This window comes from Buteo buteo, chromosome 5 (genome assembly GCF_964188355.1).
Source record: "Buteo buteo chromosome 5, bButBut1.hap1.1, whole genome shotgun sequence".
NCBI classification, from domain to species: Eukaryota; Metazoa; Chordata; class Aves; order Accipitriformes; family Accipitridae; genus Buteo; species Buteo buteo.
In genome coordinates, this window is record NC_134175.1 from 34652689 (window position 1) to 34672783 (window position 20095).

Below are 20095 nucleotides of genomic sequence, written 5' to 3' on the forward strand. Positions count from 1 at the left end.
CAGGCAAACAAAGGTTTCTATCTAGCCAACCAGCAGCATAGTTTTGACAATCCCAGTGTCAATATGTGTATTTGTCTGCAAGGTAAATTACATGTGAATGTTAGGTAAACTGAGACAGTGTTGAACTCTTAGCAAAGGAATATAGCCAAACAGCAATCACCAGTCAAATACAGAAGAACCTCTGGTACTTTTAGCTTCAGTGCTCCACAAATACCTAACTGCCTAATTAACAGAACAGCCATTAAGATAAATAAATTCTATTAGTCTTCTTTTACAGACAGAGAAGTACAAGTGGGGTGGCTATATTTCTGTTTCCTCATGACGGTTACTGTTGAGGCTCAGATTAGAAAGGAAGCCTCCCTGGATTCTAGCCATTGTAATTAGCTGTTTGCATTACAGCCTCTCCCAGCTAGGATCACAGAGCTATTGTACTGTATCTTGTACAAACATTCAACAACAACAACAAAAAAAGGCAATCTCTGCTTAAAGAGATTACAAACCAAAAAGAGGAAATGACACAGCTTTCAGTAGCTTTCAGTGGAGGTGACTTGTGCACACTGGACAGGAGAAGGAACACAAGCTGACAATACTCTGGCTATGCAGACACCCTGAAATTTTTCCTTTTGCTATTTAAATAAATACATAGTAAGTAGGAGAAGTGAGTATAAAAAGGATTCTTGGATTGAACTAGACCCAGGGGGTTTCTTCCAGTCATATATTTTTATTCATTTTTAACAGGACTCCTATCTATTTGTTCTTTTCAGGACATTTAAAACAGGTGGGTTCTGTGAGGTAACTTGAAAGCTAGGATAATGATTTTGCAGAGTCATCCCACATTATAATACAATCCCTCAGAAAAGTATAAAGGCAGTGGGTTTTGCATCATTCTGTGATGGAAGAGAAAGACATATGTCTATTATACATAATAAAAACTAGCACAGAGAACTTAACGCATCTGTGCACTTGTTAAATTGGATTAGAGATTTTAACCTTGAAGAGGGAGAAATCAAAACTATCAGGGTATCTCAAGCTTAGACAAAGAGGACTACTAGATAGCAGAAAAAAAATATTTAGATGGATTTGAGAAGCTTTCAGATAGACACTGATCATAATGAATATGTTTTGTTATTTATATTATTCAACATGAAGTAGACATAATTTGAAGGTAAGCAAACAAAATAGATCTATGGATAAAAATAAGGGAATTTACCACCACTGTGTACAGACATAGAATCCTATCACTATTACTTGACTATATTAAGGACCATAGCACCCAGGCAAGTTGAGCATTTCAAAGACCTGAAAGCAACTGGCAAAGACACATAGTCTGAGGAGTTCTTCCCATGAAGACATGAAATAAGTGAGCCCTATCAGGAATATGAAAATTCTCTATGGTCATACACCAAGCCAGTGTCAGTTAATGAAGTCTGTCCTTCCTAAGAAGGTTATGAATTCTTCAACTTTTCAATAAGTTTCTTCCAACCAAAATTGGAATTTCCTAGCAAAGAAATGATAACTAAGAGATTAGAAGATGTTCCAGTTCATGAGAAATAACACGTTAGTCTGGATACATCTACTTCAGTTTTCTGTCTGAAACATTAGCCAACTTTAAAACTTGGTAATTGGAAACATATATTGCTCTATGTGACGAACTTAGTAATTATCAAAGTACTTCTTAATGGAATAGTTCTTAAATTTTCCAAATAATAAGGCAATGTACTTTTAGAACAATTCTTCTGCAGATTACATATATTGTATATGAATTCAAGCTACCTGAATTTGCTTCTAAAATGTGTGGAAATTTGATATTCTACCTTCTCTTCTTAATAGTCTGTTTATTTTTTGAATCTGATTCTTTTTAAGCTAAAGCTTTTTGTAAATCTAGTTTAATTGTATTTCAGATGGTAACAACCTTTCGAGTGGCTCTTCTTCAGGTAAATCTATCTTCTAAAATTCTATCTACTAAAGTCCTTTAATTGCTTTGTTCTGGTTCTATTATTTCAAGATCTCATTACATTTTATATAATTCTAGAAGACTGCAAGTCAAAATACGGCTCTTGCTCCCACTCTGAATACTTATTTCTGCAAAACTATAGATATAACAGCTAAACTATTAAATTTAGTATAATTATATGACTTATAAAATCCAAATGTAGTGATACTTTTCAGCTTATTATCACTGAAAGTTCTTGTATGCAGAGCATAAAAAAAAAATTTAATCAATATATGAGACAAAGTATACTGCAGAATTTGTTACTGGTATATAAATTCAGTGTTAAAACATAAAGAGAACTTCTTCAGGCTTCCTGTCTCAGACAAAAGCAACATTTTTTATTCTATGAAGTCTGGAAAACCAGGTGATGAAGGGTTGAGAATTTCCTGAGAACTTGATTTAATAGGTGGAATGAATTCTTTTTTCCAGCAATCAAAAAGCCCACCATATTCTCAGCAAGACAGCAAAATATTGTGCTAGTTGATGAATTTTTGCATATATTTGTTTTGATGCTTGCTATTTTATTTCATTGCAGTTAATTACCTTTTTCTTCTTTTCCACTTCTAATTATATCTAAGAAATAAAAATGCAAGAAGTAAAATCTCTTTCTGAGAGGACCAAAAATTCTTTTTTCATATGGCTTTTTCACAAAAACACTGTAACTCCTATAATCTTAACATAATGAATAAGGTCTAATAAAATGACATCTCTGTCAACAAATGGGAAGAAAACCAGACAGGTAAATGTACAGGTTCATATTAACATCCAAGGATATAACCATTCTGTCTTTTGAAGGAGACTCTGAGAACATTGTTGAGACTAAATTCAGTGGTCAACCCCACACAGCATAGCCCTACATGTAACCAGAGACTTCATTCCCTTCCTTTCATGTTTTGACAGTCTACCTCAGAGGCCTATGTGTAGACAGGAGGATCTGGAACCATATTATTCTCATAGCCATTCTCAGTAGTACCTTTTAGGAGTATAGCCTGAAGATAAAAATGTGCCATCACTAGCAGAGATAAAACAACTTTCTCACTTACAAGGGAACATAAAGATGAATGGTGTTGCTAATACTGATAGAACTCAAGTGCAACCTTAAATTATAGAGAAAACTAAAAGAACAACTGACGTGCCAAAATTAAAGTAGACCAGACCAGAGGATAAAAAAAAAATAATGTGTGTATGCAGTATCTGAGAATTATAAATTTAAGCTTCTAAAGTTAATAATTGGATATGCCTTCCTTTTTCTGCCTGAAAAGAAGTGAAGATTATTTAATGAGCAGAGCAAGAAAATGATCCACTTATGTATGCTTCTCTACATTTGGGGGAAAAGAAATGAAAAAAAAAAGTAATTGGCTCTTGCTGTAATTTTCTGTCCTAAGGCCTGCTGAGCCCAGACCAAAAATAAGGCGTCACATGCCTCACTGTTTGCATAGAGTACATTCAAATATTTTCTGCTATTTTAGACTGTCAATGTTTAAGGATTCCTTTTCTCAAAAACAATTGTTTCCTTCAGTCTCTTGCATGAGCTGTTAGATGGTATTTCCAAGCCTTTGAGCAGCAATTCAATAACTGCCTGTGTCTGTACTTCTGATAACCTAGATCCTGAAAATTCCTTGATAGTAGGCATTCAATTACCAGAAAATTCTTCAGCAAAGAGCTGACTTGTGGTCCTTTTGTGAAAGTAATTTTGCCTATTGTTTGGGGAAGTTTCAGAACAATAATATTGTTGAATTAACCCATGCTCTGGAGGATATTTTGTCATAATCGACCTACCTTACCCACCCTTGTCAAGGAAATCTCTCCCCGTTTAGAATAGGACGAACTTTGTGGATATGTAAGTTGTATTCTTTAGTCTTATAGACTGAAAAAGTAACATATGTTTCATATTATAGCCACACCAGTCATCCACTATGATAAAACTATCCAAGACTTGATTTTCTTCAACACTCGACCGCAGTTAACAGGTTGTACCGGAACATGGGCAGCTCAGAGTTTGGTTTAGCTCTCAGCCTAGGACAAGTAGTTTGTCATACCAGGAAACAGTTCTGACAGTTTCTACACATCACTTAATTCATATTGTGCAAACTTTTTGTGCATTTGAGCTCCTTTGATTTGATTTTGGAAAGTCTAAATCTAGAGAAGGTGAGAGTCTAACAGATTAAATCTAGCTCCCAGCTAGCGAGCCAGAGACCAGCTACCACTCCTTTTCCCTTTGGTTGACTTATCTGAAAGCAGCTTCAGATACCGGTTTCTGGATAACTATTTCTCTGTATCAGCATGAAAGTAACAATGCTACTAGAGATGCCACAAAAACTGGCTGAGCAATTCTCTGAGGAGCCAACCTTCCAGTTGCTATCTGTTGGGGCTACCCTTCTGCAGTGCTCAGGACAGGAAACCAAGAATCCCATGTGCATTGACTTGGGCTAAACAGACTTTGGGATAGCACATAGCATCTACCAGTAATTCTAAAACCACTAAAGAAATTGTAGTGAAAGTAAAGGTCTCTTACTTGTAGGCATTTCTCTGACTTTGCCACTGTATCTAGTATGTAAGTATACATTTTCGTCAGTAGAAGTTTGAGGAGTACCTTCACTGTAGCAAGGCAATATTCAGGCCAAATATAATTTCTCTTCCTTGTTTCAGAATGCTTGCACAGAACAGGTAGGGGAATTACTTGCCACACAAGTGTATTGGGTTACTAAAGAAATCCTTATTCAGGTACAGTTTTGCTGGAATACCCCATTTCCAAAATGAGATTTGTACTGATGGGGCAGGAAATTTGCAACCATGATCGTAACTGTTAATAAGGTCTTTTGGGAACCAATTTTCATTCTTCTTTTTTTCCCCTGCCATAAAATTCTATATGATGGTGTTTAGTGTTTAAGCAATTTTCCATTAATGTTAACATTTCCCATTTCAATACTTACAGAAAAGCAAGGCTATTAATTTTTCTTATCAAGATAGGTTTTCCCCTATACTTTTTTCACAAAACTATTAACCAAAACATTTTCTTTCCATGAATTCTAAATATCTTCTCTTCTGATCTCCCAAAATGTGAGACAGAATTTTAAAAGGCTTTCAGAAGGCAAGAAAAGTCGATTTGAATTTGGGACTTTGGAGATAACTACATCTGTGAACAGTTTATATGCAGTGTATTTTCGGACTGAGTTCTACTATTTAGAAGCTCTAAGGGTTAGCTGAGATGGCACGGAGAATAAATGTAACCAACAGATTAACTCATTTGCAAATTACTTATTCAGTGAAGCAAGGTTTGAAAGGAGGAGGTGGAATGTAAGCCTGGAATTGTGACTCAGACTCAACTGCTTTCCTCAATTGCTCTTAGCAAGCCACAATTATACAAATCTCTGACTCAGCATTAAGAACCTGGCAATCTAGTCTTCAACAAAACATAAGGTTTTTAATGTAACATTATCTGTATATTTTTAGCAAATATCTAGTTGCATCTCAAAAATGTTTTAGTATTGTAAGCCAAGGTAAATCCTCTCTGACATCACACGTACACAAAGCAGGAGTTGTCCACTTTCAAACAAAAGATTTTACCCCATAAACAGTATGCCAGCAAAGCTTCCACTGACCCTTCTAGTCTATACTGGGACAGCAGGCCTGGGGTGATGAATTTTGCTTCATGACAAATTGTATTATTACTGAGCTGAGCAAGGAAGTGTAATGTAAACTAGACAAATTCTGAATGGGCCTCCTGATAGCTTTAGCTACAGTGCTGCAGGAGAGAGCTGAACATCCAACACATCATATAACTCATTATCTGTACACTGAAGAAGAATAACAATACTCATCCTATAAAGAATATTCAAATAAAAAGCAGGAAATAAGGATTTTAACTTTGAGACCATTTATTACAGTTTGTAGAATAGCAAAAAGCTACTCATTTAAGTTTTCCATTTCATGCTCAAGAGTCTTAGCAAGAAGCAAAATTCTCACTGAGCATTCTTTCCAGCTGAACTGCAGTTAGACAGCTAAATCAGTAATGCAGTATAACATGGTCATATTAACTTGGTGAAGCAGAAGAGACCATCTGCAACACCATAAATATGACTAAAATAGAGTGCCAGTAAAAAGCCCTTAATAGTGTCTAATGCCAGAAAACCTTATGAATGGTATTTTTAAGAAGTTCAAAGTAATTGATGAAAAAAGAATTCTAGTATTTGTTTCACTTTTGACACAACAAGCTTTCAAAATTGATTTATAAACTGCTTTACATCTCAATTCTACATGCATTTTAAAATAATAAAATAATTTTATATGTACTTCACTAATTTCAGCTGTAAGCAATTTGTTCAAGTATACTTAGTAAGTTAGAAGACATACACATGTTCCCAAGGTGCACTCTACTGAATATCACTGTGCAGATTGAAAATTGGCAGCTCTAGCTGATGTTTAAAAAATGCATGACTCTGGTTTTATGCAATAGAGAGTTCTGTCTACTGTACTGTTGTGTCCATATATGCATTAGAATAATATATGTAGTGCTAAATATTTGGAATTCAACGAGCTTTTTCAGAAATTGTCAAGGAAAAAAAAGGAAGATTGTTACATGGTTTTATATTTTAAAGTAGGGGAAAAAGGGTGGAAATAAATGGCCAGATTTCTAAATACTGAGATGTTATCAGCAGAGTCTCACAAGTTCTTTATTATTTAATACATTTTCAATTACTTGGATAACAAAGGTGCAAACAGTAAGAATGTTTGTAGATGTCACCAAATTATTCAGAATATGATATGAGATTTACAGACATATCCTATGATACTGAGTGGCTGAGTGGTAAAACAGCAAACAAATTTTTTTACAGACATAACAATAGAGACTAAACTATCTGTTACCGATCAAGAAAGAAATCTCTCAGCTGTTGTGAAAATTTCTTAAATTAGCACAGGCCAGGAAGATAACTCAAAAAGACAACCAAATATTAGGAATTATACAGAAAGGAACTAAGATCAAAACAAAAAACTGTTATGTCACTATATTGATCCCTGAGTCTGGGAGTAGCTCAGGCCACTGTCAAAAACGATTACATTAGAAATGAAAAGGAACTGAGAAGAGTGAGAAGGATGATCAGAGGTACACAACACAGTTACACTAGCATTCTTCAGCTTGGGAAAGGGTATACAAAAAGGAATAAAACAGATGTATGAAAAGCTATAAACATTATTGAGACTATAAAAAGGGAGCAAATATTAGCTATTTTTCATATCATAAGGACTAGCATCCTCCCCAAGGCCACAGGTTTAAAGCAAGCAAGAGCAAGTACTTTTTCACAGAGATATACTAAAATTATGGAACTGTTTCCTATAGGATGCTTTGCAGATCAAAGTACAGCTGTGTTTCAAAAGCTGAGACAAATTCAGGGAAGAAAGGTACACCAAACATTCAGTTTGTGGTTTATCTCTGGCTCAGAAAGTTTCTGAACTGCAGATAGATGGAAACTGAGTAAATTTACTGGGACAGATAACACAGTGTATTGGTTCTTAAACTCCTTCTCCATGTATCCACTACTGGAAAATATCAGAGGTTCAACAGTGTGCTGGATGGATCTGTGGTGTTGTCTAGTATAGCAACTTTAGCTCTTACACAGGTTTTCCATTAAGAAGAGCAGGACACTCTCACTTTCATTCATTTAGAACTCAAAGTAAATTCAATACTAAATATATAGGACATTCATTTTAAAACATTAAATGATTAAGCTGCACCATCAATTGCTCTACACTTACTGTTGGGCATAGGCATCAATGAAAGACTAGTTCAAAACATTTCAGTATGGGATGATAAATTTCAGTGCTAAATATTAATGAACATTAGCTAGCTACAAACGATGGCGATTAAAACTGACTGATAAAAATGAAATCTTTTCCCAAACAGAATTTCTTATCCCAGTAGGAGGGAATAACAAGACATTTTGAGATGTCCTCTGAGAAATCATTTCACTATTGATTCACTGTGGAAAACACTCATCTAGCAAAGTGATGAGTGACAAGAAGCTAGGTCAGACTGTTTATGCAATGACGTGATCATTTCCATTTTTTCAATTATTTTATTTTGTTAATATTTTTTAGCATTTCCTTTTCTAAACTGTTTACTATGTTTTCTGTACATCAGAAGTCCCTGTGCCTCCATCTGTGAGTTGTATTACACAATACCTTAAAGTATTTGCTGTCTGGGTTTGTTGTTTTTAGAGGGACAGTCTGTAGATTTTACAGTTCTTCCCCTGAATATTCTTTATTTGCACCATATTTTACACTTCCTCTCAGCTAGTGATATTTCCTACCATTACAAAAAGTTTTTAGTTTTCCACACACTCAGAACAGCCTACCCTGCCATTCAATATCCCAAGCCCAACTAAGCCCACACCCATGCAAATGTACAAAAGATAATTGCATTGTATAGGTGTAACTGAGGCTTGAGAGCTGTGTCGCTGTTTTTTCTTCCTGCGTGTTCCTTTCTTTTTCATTTTAAACTCATTCAAAATAAGTGTTTCATTTAGTCGTAAAATGTAAGTATTGGAAAGGATTGTGGCAAAACTGATATACAACTTATTTTTCTTTCCTGAAGGATTAGCACTGTTAACTTCCTGTTTAATTTGTAGCCAATAAATCAATAAATCAGCAGTACACTTTTAAGCACATGGAGTTCCACTAATAATAGAATCCACAAATATCTATTTCAGGATAACAAGCAAAGCAGTTTGACATGTTCTAGCAGTCTTTTATAGATGCATAGATTTTTAATTTAGAAAGGACCATCAGAACAGATAAACTTATCTCTTTTAAAACAGACTGTAGAATCAATGCTGCTATCCTTATTATGAGCTCAATAACTTAGGTCTGACTAAAGTATGAAATCCTTTAACACCATGACTGTAACAAACTTACAGCTGTGTAATATTTCCATATTTACACATTCCATTGCTAAGCATTGTAATTTATTAGGAATAGGTCAATTATTTATAGCTATTATTATAAACTCTGACTGTGTGTGAAAAAATCAGATTTTTATGACAAGAAACTAACATGTAATATTTTCTTCTTTTGTATGTATTTACATGTAGGCAGACTTTTTGGATTCCGGTTACCTGGATTTAGACTTTTAACATACAGAAAGCAGTCCTTACCACAGGAAGACCCTGATGCAGTGATAGTCGATTCATCTAAGCACAGTGATGACTCAGTGGCAATGAAGCACTTTAAATCACCTACAAAAGACAGCTGTAGTCCTTCAGAAGTGGATGATACAAAAGCACTGATTCAACCCAGTAAATGTTCACCTTTGGTTAATATATCAGGACCTCTTGACCATTCATCACCTAAACAACAATGGGACAGACTTTACCCTGACATGATACAGACAAGCAATCCACTAACCCATTCCAGATCAAAGGAGAGCATTTGTAGTATACGGAGAGCATCTTCAGTACATGACATAGAAGGCTTTAACGTCCATCCCAAGAACATTTTTAGGGACCGTCACGCAAGCGAAGGTATGGTAGAAAGTCAATCAGTATTCTCTGATGTACTAAGAAAGGAATTATTGCAATTTTTCGTAGTAATTATCACCACTTTGTAAGCAAAACTAAATATAACCAGCTGTATACATTCAAAAGCACACTAAAAATATTAAGGGCCCAAATATGCCAGGATTATTTACACTAAATACTGCTCTTCATGTCTAAGCAGACCAACGAAATCATGGGGTTGCTCTTAGACTGCCATCTGCCTTCTGTATAGGGATATAGCAAAATCAGGCCCCACATTACTAAAGTTAATATTGGTATTTGGTGTGGGGGGAAATCGGGTGATCAAGTTAAAATTGCATGCAGATTTCTGTCCCATGCTCATATATTAAATTGTCTTTGACTGTATGAAATCCTACTTCAGAGACTGATCAGGTTATTTTTCTTAAATCTGTAATGTGTACATTGTATATTCACTGATCCAATGCTGAGACATGCTTTTTCTCTCACACTGGAGAAAATATCCTCAGCAACTCCATTGGAATGCTTTGTGTAATGCTTAGTGAAATACTTAGTGAAATGGTGAAATGCTTAGTGTAAAATTCATGTAAGTGTGATTTTCTCTTTGTGTTAGTATATTCTTGCAACCAGCAAAATTTACAAAAAAGTTTTTTCTGTCTTCTTTTTCTACTGCCTCTCCTAATTACACAAAGTCATGGAGTATAGTCCATGATTTCTTGTTGCAGACAGGGAGTTTAAGAACTTAGGAAACAGCTTAGCAAACAGAGGTTTGAAAGCCCTGTGAACGGAGAGGCACCTTTGAAACTGGCTTTCGCAGAAAAATGCCACATATGTAATGCTTCTGCAGCTACTGATGGTCTAATGACTTGAATTGCATACTTTTTATTCAAGCCTGATGACAAGGAATGTATGGGGAATATTTTAAGATTTCAAACACATATGTCATGGAAGACTGTGTACAGATTCATAACTTAGCAAGAAAATGAATTTTCATTTTCAGTGATTGCCTGTTTTTCTCCTATTTATTGACCACAAGCGTAAAATTCCTTTAAGTTCTCCTGCCTTTTGGAAGGTCCACACTGAGTGCTCTTTGCTTCTGTACATCGCCTAAATATAAGTCTGAATGCTCCTCTGCCACCCAGATTAACTCCTAAAATAGAAGAACTAACTCTTCCTTCCAGTTACTCTTCCTGTATTAAATATAATGGGTAAATACTTCTTTTCTCATCGCTGTTTCTTTTGGACTCTGATTTTTTCAGTTCAAATGAACCTGAAAATTCAATTAATTCCATCCTAAACCATACCATTTTGCTATATTTCATGTTCACATTCAAGCCAAGATTTCAAAATCAGGATGTGGAGGCAAAAATCTTCAAGGTTGAACCTTGGCATGTCTTTTGGACCATTGCATAAGATTCATCTTGGTTTCAACTTCCCTAGATATTTAAACTAACCTTTCAAATAAAACATATTTAAAGATATCTGTTTTGTCAATTTCTATTTTTGGAACTTATTTTCATTAAAGCACTTCCCAATTGGTCATTCTTTATATAGTTATATGACAAAAATGTGTAAAAATCAATTTGAATATTTTCTTTGGTTATGGTGGTACAAAGCTCATGCAGAAATTGCCACATAATTTAATGCTTGCTGCTTGGAGGAGCAAAAATTTCTAGCTCCATTTCACTGAATAATAATTTTCAAATGTTAAATACTAAGGAAAATAAATTTTACTATGAGGACTCAAGAATCCATTTGAATTCTTATGGCCTCTCACGTGATGTGATCATTTACAGTGTAAATAGATAAAACACTGCCACTCTGATTTCACTCTGCATAAACTACAAAATAGTAGAGGATCTGGCCCTAAGTTTAGGTCTTACATACGCATTCTAAAAAAGTACAGCAGAACAGAGGATGGCTCTCAGAATTGCAGTAGAATTAGTAACCATCCTTGATGCCATCTGCTTCCAAGCATATTAGAATTTGGCACCTTATGCTGAAAAGATGTTTAAATTTAGCCAGCAAGTCCTGCTTGCCTTACCCAACAGTGAGCCATAAAACCCTATTGTTGCTATCAAATTATCCATGCAAGTTAGGTAACCAGGATTCAGCCTAAATCATCTTCTCCGGACACACAGATTCTGAGCAGAAGCTATAGATACTGTACTGGAGAATGTAAAGCCCTAAGTAAAAGTAAAGTACAATAAGTAAAAAGTTAAAAAGTAAACTAGAGTCTCAACAGCCTAAATTATTACCCAAGGAAGCATAAGGTTTAATATATTTCCCATTCCATTTTTATTTTGTTTATTGATCCTAATAATTCTGAATTTTCCTGAATCCATTGAAAACTATTACTCTGTCTGAAAATGCAGTTCTGAATTCAGATTTAATTTTTTTCCACCTCTTCCAGTTCAAATAATATTATTGAATCAGCATAACAGAATTCTGACAGAAGAGAATAGCATTCTTTAGCTCAATACTAACTACAGTAATTCACCCATGGTCAATTTTTTTTTTTTTTTTGAAGATAACACAATTGAGAATATAAATTATTTCATGCATTAAATTAATTTATGTAGCCTAGTTGTCCATCATTTTAAAATTATCATAGCTGTGGCCATTATATTCTGAAAAGTATTACAGTAAAAATGAAAATTGAGGATTTTAAATTCATTTGAGTGTACTCAATTAAATTCCATTCTAAGTTTGCCTATTTGACAGCAAGAGCAGCAGGGCAGGAGCTGTGTCTTCCACCCACCACCCAAACTCCAGCAAAGTCCTTCTCACCTGAAACACCAGGAATCCAGATTTTGCAAGCAGGTACAGGTTCACAGGGACTCTTCGGAAATGTTATTTTCTTCAGAAAGTGACCTCAGTAACATCCCTGCAGTCTTCTGAAAAAACAACAGGCTTTTGAGCCTAACTCAGCCTACAAAACGTGCATTACTGCTACAGATGCCTGGCACAGAAAGGCATCAGGCTGAGAGGAACTAAACGCTCTCCTACACTCATGGCCCAGAGGGCCCAGCTCGACGTACCGTGCTCCCCAGTCCTCAGAAAGCTGAGGAAAAGCCAGAGAGGCAGCTTGTGTGACATGATGCCACAGACGAGGCCCAACGTCACCTCCGTCCCCCCTCACAGGAGAAGGCCATAGCCTTTCTCCAGGGCGGGGCTGAAGCGGGGTCTCTGCAGGGAGAGGGCTGGTGCTGGGCCGGACAGGGGCACAGCCGCCTCAGCCCTCAGAGGTGGCCTGTCAGCGGGGGACAACTGCAGGTGAATATCCGTTTGAGCCCAAAGCACCTCTGAAAGCTGGTAAGCTGGTCACGGTGGCCAGCAGCGCACAGGGGTAGGGCCGCATCCTGCGCCTGGCCCCTTGCTCCCTGTCAGCCCCCAGGGCCCTCGCCCACCCTCATACCTGCTCCAAGCTGCTGCAGCTGAGCAGGGGACGTGACACAAAGGGAGGGCAGCCTGTGGGTCATGTTGTACACCCATGAATAGGGGTGGCGTCTACCTATCCACCTGTGTGGCTTCCTTAAAATAATATTAAATAATAACAACAACAATGATAATATTCTCCTTGAAGAGGTTTGATGTGATGAGAGGATTCAGGGCCGGGTGTGCCTGTGAGGGCAGAGAGCTTTACTACTGTTACCTTGCGGAAAGGCACCTAAGAGCTGAAGAAAGGTTCAAGGTATATCTTTCTCCTCAGTGTTTCTCCAGTATTTACTCAGAAAGGCACTGTTCAGTTTGCTGCCATGGTAAAAACTTTTCCTCCTGTGAGTCCTGGGCAGGTGTGGGGCACAGGCATCTGTGTAGGGCTGCCTGCGCAGCCCCACACCCCATGCAGCCAGCCAGCCTGTGCTGCCAGCCACAGCTGAGGGTGCCTCAGCCTCACTTAATTACGTGTGAGTAATTACCCTTTCCCGGGTTAGCACTTTTAACCTCCAACCCAGCACCAGACTTGTGGAGAAACAATTTTATTGCGTCACTGTTAAGGCAAGTTAGCTAGAGCTAGTCCTACTACCTGCTGATCTACTGCAAACAGTTTTAGATTCTCTCTCAATTGTCAAAGTGACTTCAATGTGACTGAAAGTCTACATAATATAATCAAGGATGTGCCAAAATGTTTCAGTTCAAACCACATACATATTTTGAAGCAATATTTTCTGCTTTTTCTGATGTAGATTTTAGTTGTCTTTTTTCTCTTTTTTTCCTCACTTTTATTATGCTGAAAACCAGATAATGGTCGCAATGTCAAAGGTAAAGTATACGTCTAGACTGTGCCTTCCAGTGTTTCAAACAGCCACACTTTTTGGCATGTTACTTTGCCTGCTGTATGAAATGTTCAAATGCAACATTCTCATGCTGACCTCTCTAGGGCCAGGTGCATTACTTATATTTGTTAAACATGTAGTCATTCCCTTAACTATTGTGTCAAAGCACTAACTACCAATCCCTGGAAAAAGTGAAGGCATAGTTAAACAGTCATTTGACTTAATTATCTGTTAATTCAAAAAAGGAAAGGAGGGAGATAGAACATATCATATTTATTTAACTCAGTGCTGTTGTCCTTAAGCAGGCAAAATTTCTATTGAAGCTACCAGAAGTTTTACCTGTGAAAGGACGTATAATCAGGAGGGGCCACTAACAATCTATTGTTATAAGGTGCTTCATTTTCAGTTAACTATCTCAAAAAATAAAATAATTGATAAACAGGAGCCTTATGGAAGTATCTTCACTTATTCCTCTTTTGTCTCCTTAAAACTAGTTTCACGTTCCTGGATGGCAGGGGGTATGGTTTCAAGCTTCCTGTAGTATTAAAATGTGCATGCATGAACTTCGTTGCCAATTTCATGTTTATGTAATATTTAGTGCAGTTACAAAATTGTTTCTATTCACCAGCACTGAGCTGCATCTTTTGGAACCAATTTGAACATAGTTCTTAAGTGACTTCTTGCATTTCTAGAAAACAATTACTAAAGCATTCAGTTTAACTGCAATATTTGTAGCTATGTCTGAAAACTGGTTCGTGACTTCATGCATGATGCAAAAAGTGTGTGTACCTGGTAAAGTCTTCTCTCTAAACTGCATGCAGTGCATGATGTAGATTCTGTAAAGCAATTCATGGAGTATGAAATCATTGCATTTGCTTCATGTGTATGTTGGCAAAATCTTGGGGGAAAAAATGCAGTCTCTGTACTGTAAAACAACTTTTATAAATGTATTTACCGCTGGTGAAAAATGATGGATTGACAGCTCAGGAGAGTGAAATCATTTCTTAATGCATTGTGTAAGCAGGGACAATGGGATAAAAATGGGGAGCTCAAACTTAATCTTAAAGAATCTCCTTTGTAAGGTAGGCAGAAGCATGTCATTCTCCCTGCATATTCAGTTCTTGGCCACTCTGCTGAAACTGTCAATCAGGGTGCCAGTTAGTGTCAATTGTGATTGTGATTTGTTATGGCCCTTTTTTTCTTCTTCCTGCTATGAGAGTATAGCAAAGGTCCACTAGTTGTCAAGTATCAGCTCAATTGCTGCCAGCCTGGGCTGTACTTAAGCTAGTGATGACTTTCAATTAATTACCATTATCAATGAGGTACATATATACCTTTCACCACTTTCTAAAGCTAAAGAAGGTGGATTAAAAAAGCAAGGTTTTATTCTCATGTGCAATTCACTTAAGTCTAATATCAAACGCTAGGGCATGAGTCTTAGTTAGTGAAGGAGAGAGTAATTCCCTTTGGAAAAGAAGCAATAAAAGATTTAAATCCCAGAAAGCAAAATTTCAGTGCAATTTAAGCATCTATAAAGTTGCTATTAAAAAAAACAATGTCTACTATCTAATCATAGATTTGCCTAAGCTCCCTTAGTTTCCTCTTATCTTTGAGTTCCTTAGGTATCCAGAATCTTGTTCATCTGACAAGTGGCCCCAACTTGACACTACACTCATGTTTAAGACTACTCAATATTCAAAAACTATTAATTGCTACAACTATGTAGGGACATAGAGTTGAAAAACTGCAGTCTGACCATATGTACGTAGCACACACCAGTCAGATTAGCCACTTCACTGATTTGTGAGGAGATTGTAAGCCCTGCTTTATTTTGAACACCACTTTTTAGTAGACTTATGTAGATGATGTGAAAGATAGATTCAGGTCCTACCTGGGCCAAAAGGTGTTCAAGAACAATATTCCAATTCCTTGGTAGTATCCTCAGTACCAGGCTTTTTAGCATTCCTTGTGGGAGAAAGGGAGTGCTTTCTTCCTTTTTCCAGTGAAGCTGTTCCACAAAGTATATACTAGATTCATTGGTCTAGGGAGAAAAAGAGGGACTGATTTTGTAGTTTAGTGGTTAGAGCACTCACCCACAAATTTTTGTTTATTTTACTTCAAATGATCTTTGGACAAAATACAGGAAGTCATGAGGGCAGAACCACTGGATTAATCTCTCCCAGGGGAGCACCTGAACTGTTAGTCTAGAGCATCGTGCCTTCCCTTGTCATCTTGAACTCCTTTCTGCACAGTGGCACAATTTGAAATGGAGTAGTAGAGGATTTCTATCTCTGGCCTAGGTTAACGTATAATTAGCGTGAATTTAGGAGGTAGAAAGCATGTCTATAAATCCAATCCTTTTAAGCTAAGAAAGCAAATTAAAAGTCTGGTTCTTCAGCAAGAATTCTAAGCCAGGTGTGAGGGAAGACCAGCCCTCACTTAAAAAAATTTACAAAAAAAAACCAATTCAGCACTGCCTGAAGCATTTCCCGACAGCTGTCTTCAAGCAGCTGGTTGTTTGAATTTCACTGGTTCACACATTGCAAATACAATCCAGATCTTCCACTGTTGACTCTGCAATTTACCCCATAGGCCTAATCTTGTCCCACTGGCTGTTCCTGAATCATAGCATCCGTTCTTGTTTCCCTCCCTGGAAGACAAAAAAAAAAAAAAAAAAAAAAAAAAAAAAAGGCAGTAGAAAAAAACCCATCACCTTGTTGCCCATATTAGAATTCGGATGCAAAAAGGTTCTCATGTGGATCTGAGAAATACCCTTCCATCCCACACTTTAGATACATTGTTACTGACTACAGGACCTGGATTTTTTCTTAAATTCATAACTGGCTGGATCTAGCTCTCGCTGCCTAAACATCTTTATCGTTCTTTTTTCCAGTATTATTCTTAGGAGCAAATTTTCCTTACTATGAATATTTTTGGCTTCTGGAACAACTTTATGATGACAGTACAAAACAAATGTACTGATCAGTTATATTGCTTTCTTGTTGTACATGAAACTCTATCCAATATTAAAATGAATAATTATAATAGATATGTACCTCATGAAGTGTACAAACTCCATATTTTTTATCTATCATGATGCACTAAAGTAGTATAGGATGTTTCAGTGTATAAATACATCATTAATATTCTACATATGGGTAGCCCTGTTGTTTTCAATATTTTGTTGGTAATGACAATGGAAGAAATATATTTTGTGAGTTTGTGATACTCCAAAATTAAAGGCTTTTAGGGCAGTGTTAGGTTAATATTTCCATTGATTAAGTATGGAGTTACTTGATGAGTCAACAGGGGTACAGAGGGGGTCTACTCAATTTTCCAGTTTACCAAAAAGCGATTTTGAACTATCATGTAAGCATGAGCAAAAGTATGAATGTGAAAATAAAGCCTTTGATCAGTCCAGACACTCTTATACAATCTTGTGTCCTATTTTGGTTTCTATAAACAAATGAGAATACAGTCTTTATATACAGCCAGAATTATAATGGAGCATACCAGCATAGCCAGTAGCATGAAAACAAGTAAGGATGGATGCATTACGTACTTTGCAATCCATTGACTTTATAAAAAAATATTGGGGGCTATATGAAAGGTAATTTCATATTTACATACAACACTACACCTGATTCTCATTAGCAAGAGTTATTTTTAAAATTTAAATAATTTTTACTATTAACAAATAGTATAGTGAAAAACAGTTTTTAACTACCCTTTTAACATATCCCACTTAAACATTAATGATAACTTATTTCTCTGTATTCATCAAATACTAAATACGTGTTCTGATTTTTTCAGGGCCTTTTAATCATATCAAGTCAAGTCTGTTGGGATCCACATCGGATTCAAATCTCAATAAATACAGTACAATCAACAAAATTCCTCAACTCACACTGAACTTTTCAGATATCAAAAGTGAAAAAAAATCTTCATCTCCTCCTTCTTCGGAGAAAGCAATTATTGCACCTAAGGTGAAAGACCGAACGCACAATGTAACAGAGAAGGTTACCCAGGTAAGGTAATAGCCATTATTTTAGTTCCTTTTCAGTTTTGTGGAGCCAATTATCAGTGTATTCAGTAAATTCTTACTATTTTCATAAATAATTTGGATATCTCCAAGACAATTTGAAGGGTTTGAGCCATTACTTACTGTACCTCCAATTCAGTTGCACATGAGGTAGTTTACAACATTAGATGATACTGCTAACAAACAAAACTTTTCAGCTATCTATTTTTCAATGGAAAAAAAGCTGTAGTATGCATCAAGTGCCCCAAACAAGTCCACTAATTTCAGTGATTACTGTCAGTCATAAATGTTAGTTTCATTCTTTTTTCTTTTTCTCAGCTTTATAAATTGCTGATTAGTGCAAGGCACAACATGATAACAACTGGTAGGTGATTGTCCCACTGGTATAAGTATTATAGTTATGTCTTGTAATTTGTGTTTCAGTTCTTTGGCTTTTCATAATGCTCTTTCCTGTGGGTATCTTTTCTATATCTGTACATCAAAAAGGCCGTCAAAATGAAAAGCGGATATCTTTGGACTGGATGTATGATATATTCTGTCATATTTGGACATGAGGCATACAACTGAAACAAAACTGAAAACAATGCAAGATAGCATATTTCTTCACTCTAAGACAGATACAGTGCCCTCTGAAGGCAACAGTTTTCAGCTAAATTCAGTATTATTATTACATTTGTGTTGTAATGTCATGTGGAAATTGGCGAGGACAGGCCACCGATGTGCAACATACTGGAAAAAAAATATTAAGACATGACAGTATCCCAAATAACTTTTATAGTCTTAGTAAGCAGTGGGTTAGCCCTTAAATGCCCATCCACTCACAGACTGAAAGAGGTTAGAAGTGCTTTCTATTAGAATGCAGATATAGATTCTATAAGGAAGATCTTCCCAAGACTAGCTTTTGACTTACTGCTTACATACCTGCCTTCCATAGACCAGACAGCAGTTTCTCCACTTTGGTACTATGCCAGATACTGTCAATGTTCCTACTCCCTTCAACAGATATAAAAAAGGAATGTATTGTACACCCTCCAGGAGAAATAGAGATAAAAGTTCTATCAGTTCTATCTTGAGATCAGGTAGTGCCTAAAAAGAAATTGGATTTTCATCTTTCATATATTTTGTCTTTGATAGCTAACTTGAATCTGCAACCATTGTACTTTCTTCCCTGGTCAGTTGTGAAAGATTTAATCTCTTCCAGATCCATTTTGATAGGCTTTAAATTATTCATAGTAGTTATGCATAGAAATCTTTTCACAGATAATATGGCAAAAAGTCATGTTACATTAAAAAGACTAGTTTTTATAAGTCATGTAAGCATAAGTCAAGTTTGATTGGTTTTTTTCAAAATTCTGACTGGCTAATTAGTGCCAGATTGCCAAGTTTCTATGTCTTAATGACACTGTCGGGCGGGGGGGGGGGGGGGAATATTGCCCAAAAAACTTAGATAGATATTATGAAAAGGTCCAATAGAAATGGCTTGGATCACAAAAACCTTCCAGGAACACTGATACTAAACAAAATTCAAAATTAAATTTGAAATGCTCTATAAAATCTTTACACTTCACAAAAGACTTCCAATTTAATTTGACACTGGTTTATGTCCTTTTCTAGAACTCTCTCAACCAATGTGCTGTGGTACAATTTGTGTAGCAAACTTTCATAATATAGCATTCATGATAATTGGAAAGAATTCCTCACAGCTGTTCCTTTTATTATATTCAGTTATCAATGTTTTTAGTTGCTACTGCAGCTTAAACTCTAGGATTAGGTACAGAGAGAAACTCCTAGGAGGTTTATATAAATGTAGGTTTACTGAATTCGATAGCCAAAAATCTAGTTAGCTAGTTATTCATTAATTAGATTAGAAATAGACATTTAGAAGAAAGTGGCTAGTTTTAGACCTGTTTATGTTTCTAATCCCCAGTGATTTCAATATGTTTTTTAAGAGTCAGCACTTTGAAGGTTCCACTGCATGTCTGCCTGTAAATCTCTTTGTAAAACTTTTCACAGGCCCAAAGATCCATTCTGTATCTGCAGAATAGTGCAAAAGTGGGTTTGGAAGGTTTGAGCACAGCGTTGAGAATCGAATATGGCAGAAACATCGGATGAGATTATTAGGATATGCTTATGCTGGCACAGTTCTTTGGTACGAAAATCTGTGAAACAGCATCAAAAATATACAGAGGGCAATATGAACTATTTCATCTATGGGACAATATCAGTAAAAGAGCAAATGAGTATAAAATGGCCATGGTAAGTTAAAAGGTCG

At 36.2% G+C, this 20095-nt stretch overlaps 1 protein-coding gene across 1 annotated transcript in view; it reads left to right on the forward strand.

The window, feature by feature from the left end:
* KCNH7 (potassium voltage-gated channel subfamily H member 7) overlaps window positions 1-20095 on the forward strand; it is a 245808-nt gene that overhangs the window by 156222 nt on the left and 69491 nt on the right. The window contains exons 4-6 of the mRNA XM_075028563.1: window positions 9086-9510; window positions 13747-13767; window positions 17595-17809. Of these exons, the coding sequence (XP_074884664.1) occupies window positions 9086-9510; window positions 13747-13767; window positions 17595-17809 (661 nt within the window). The remainder of the gene's footprint in view (window positions 1-9085; window positions 9511-13746; window positions 13768-17594; window positions 17810-20095) is intronic.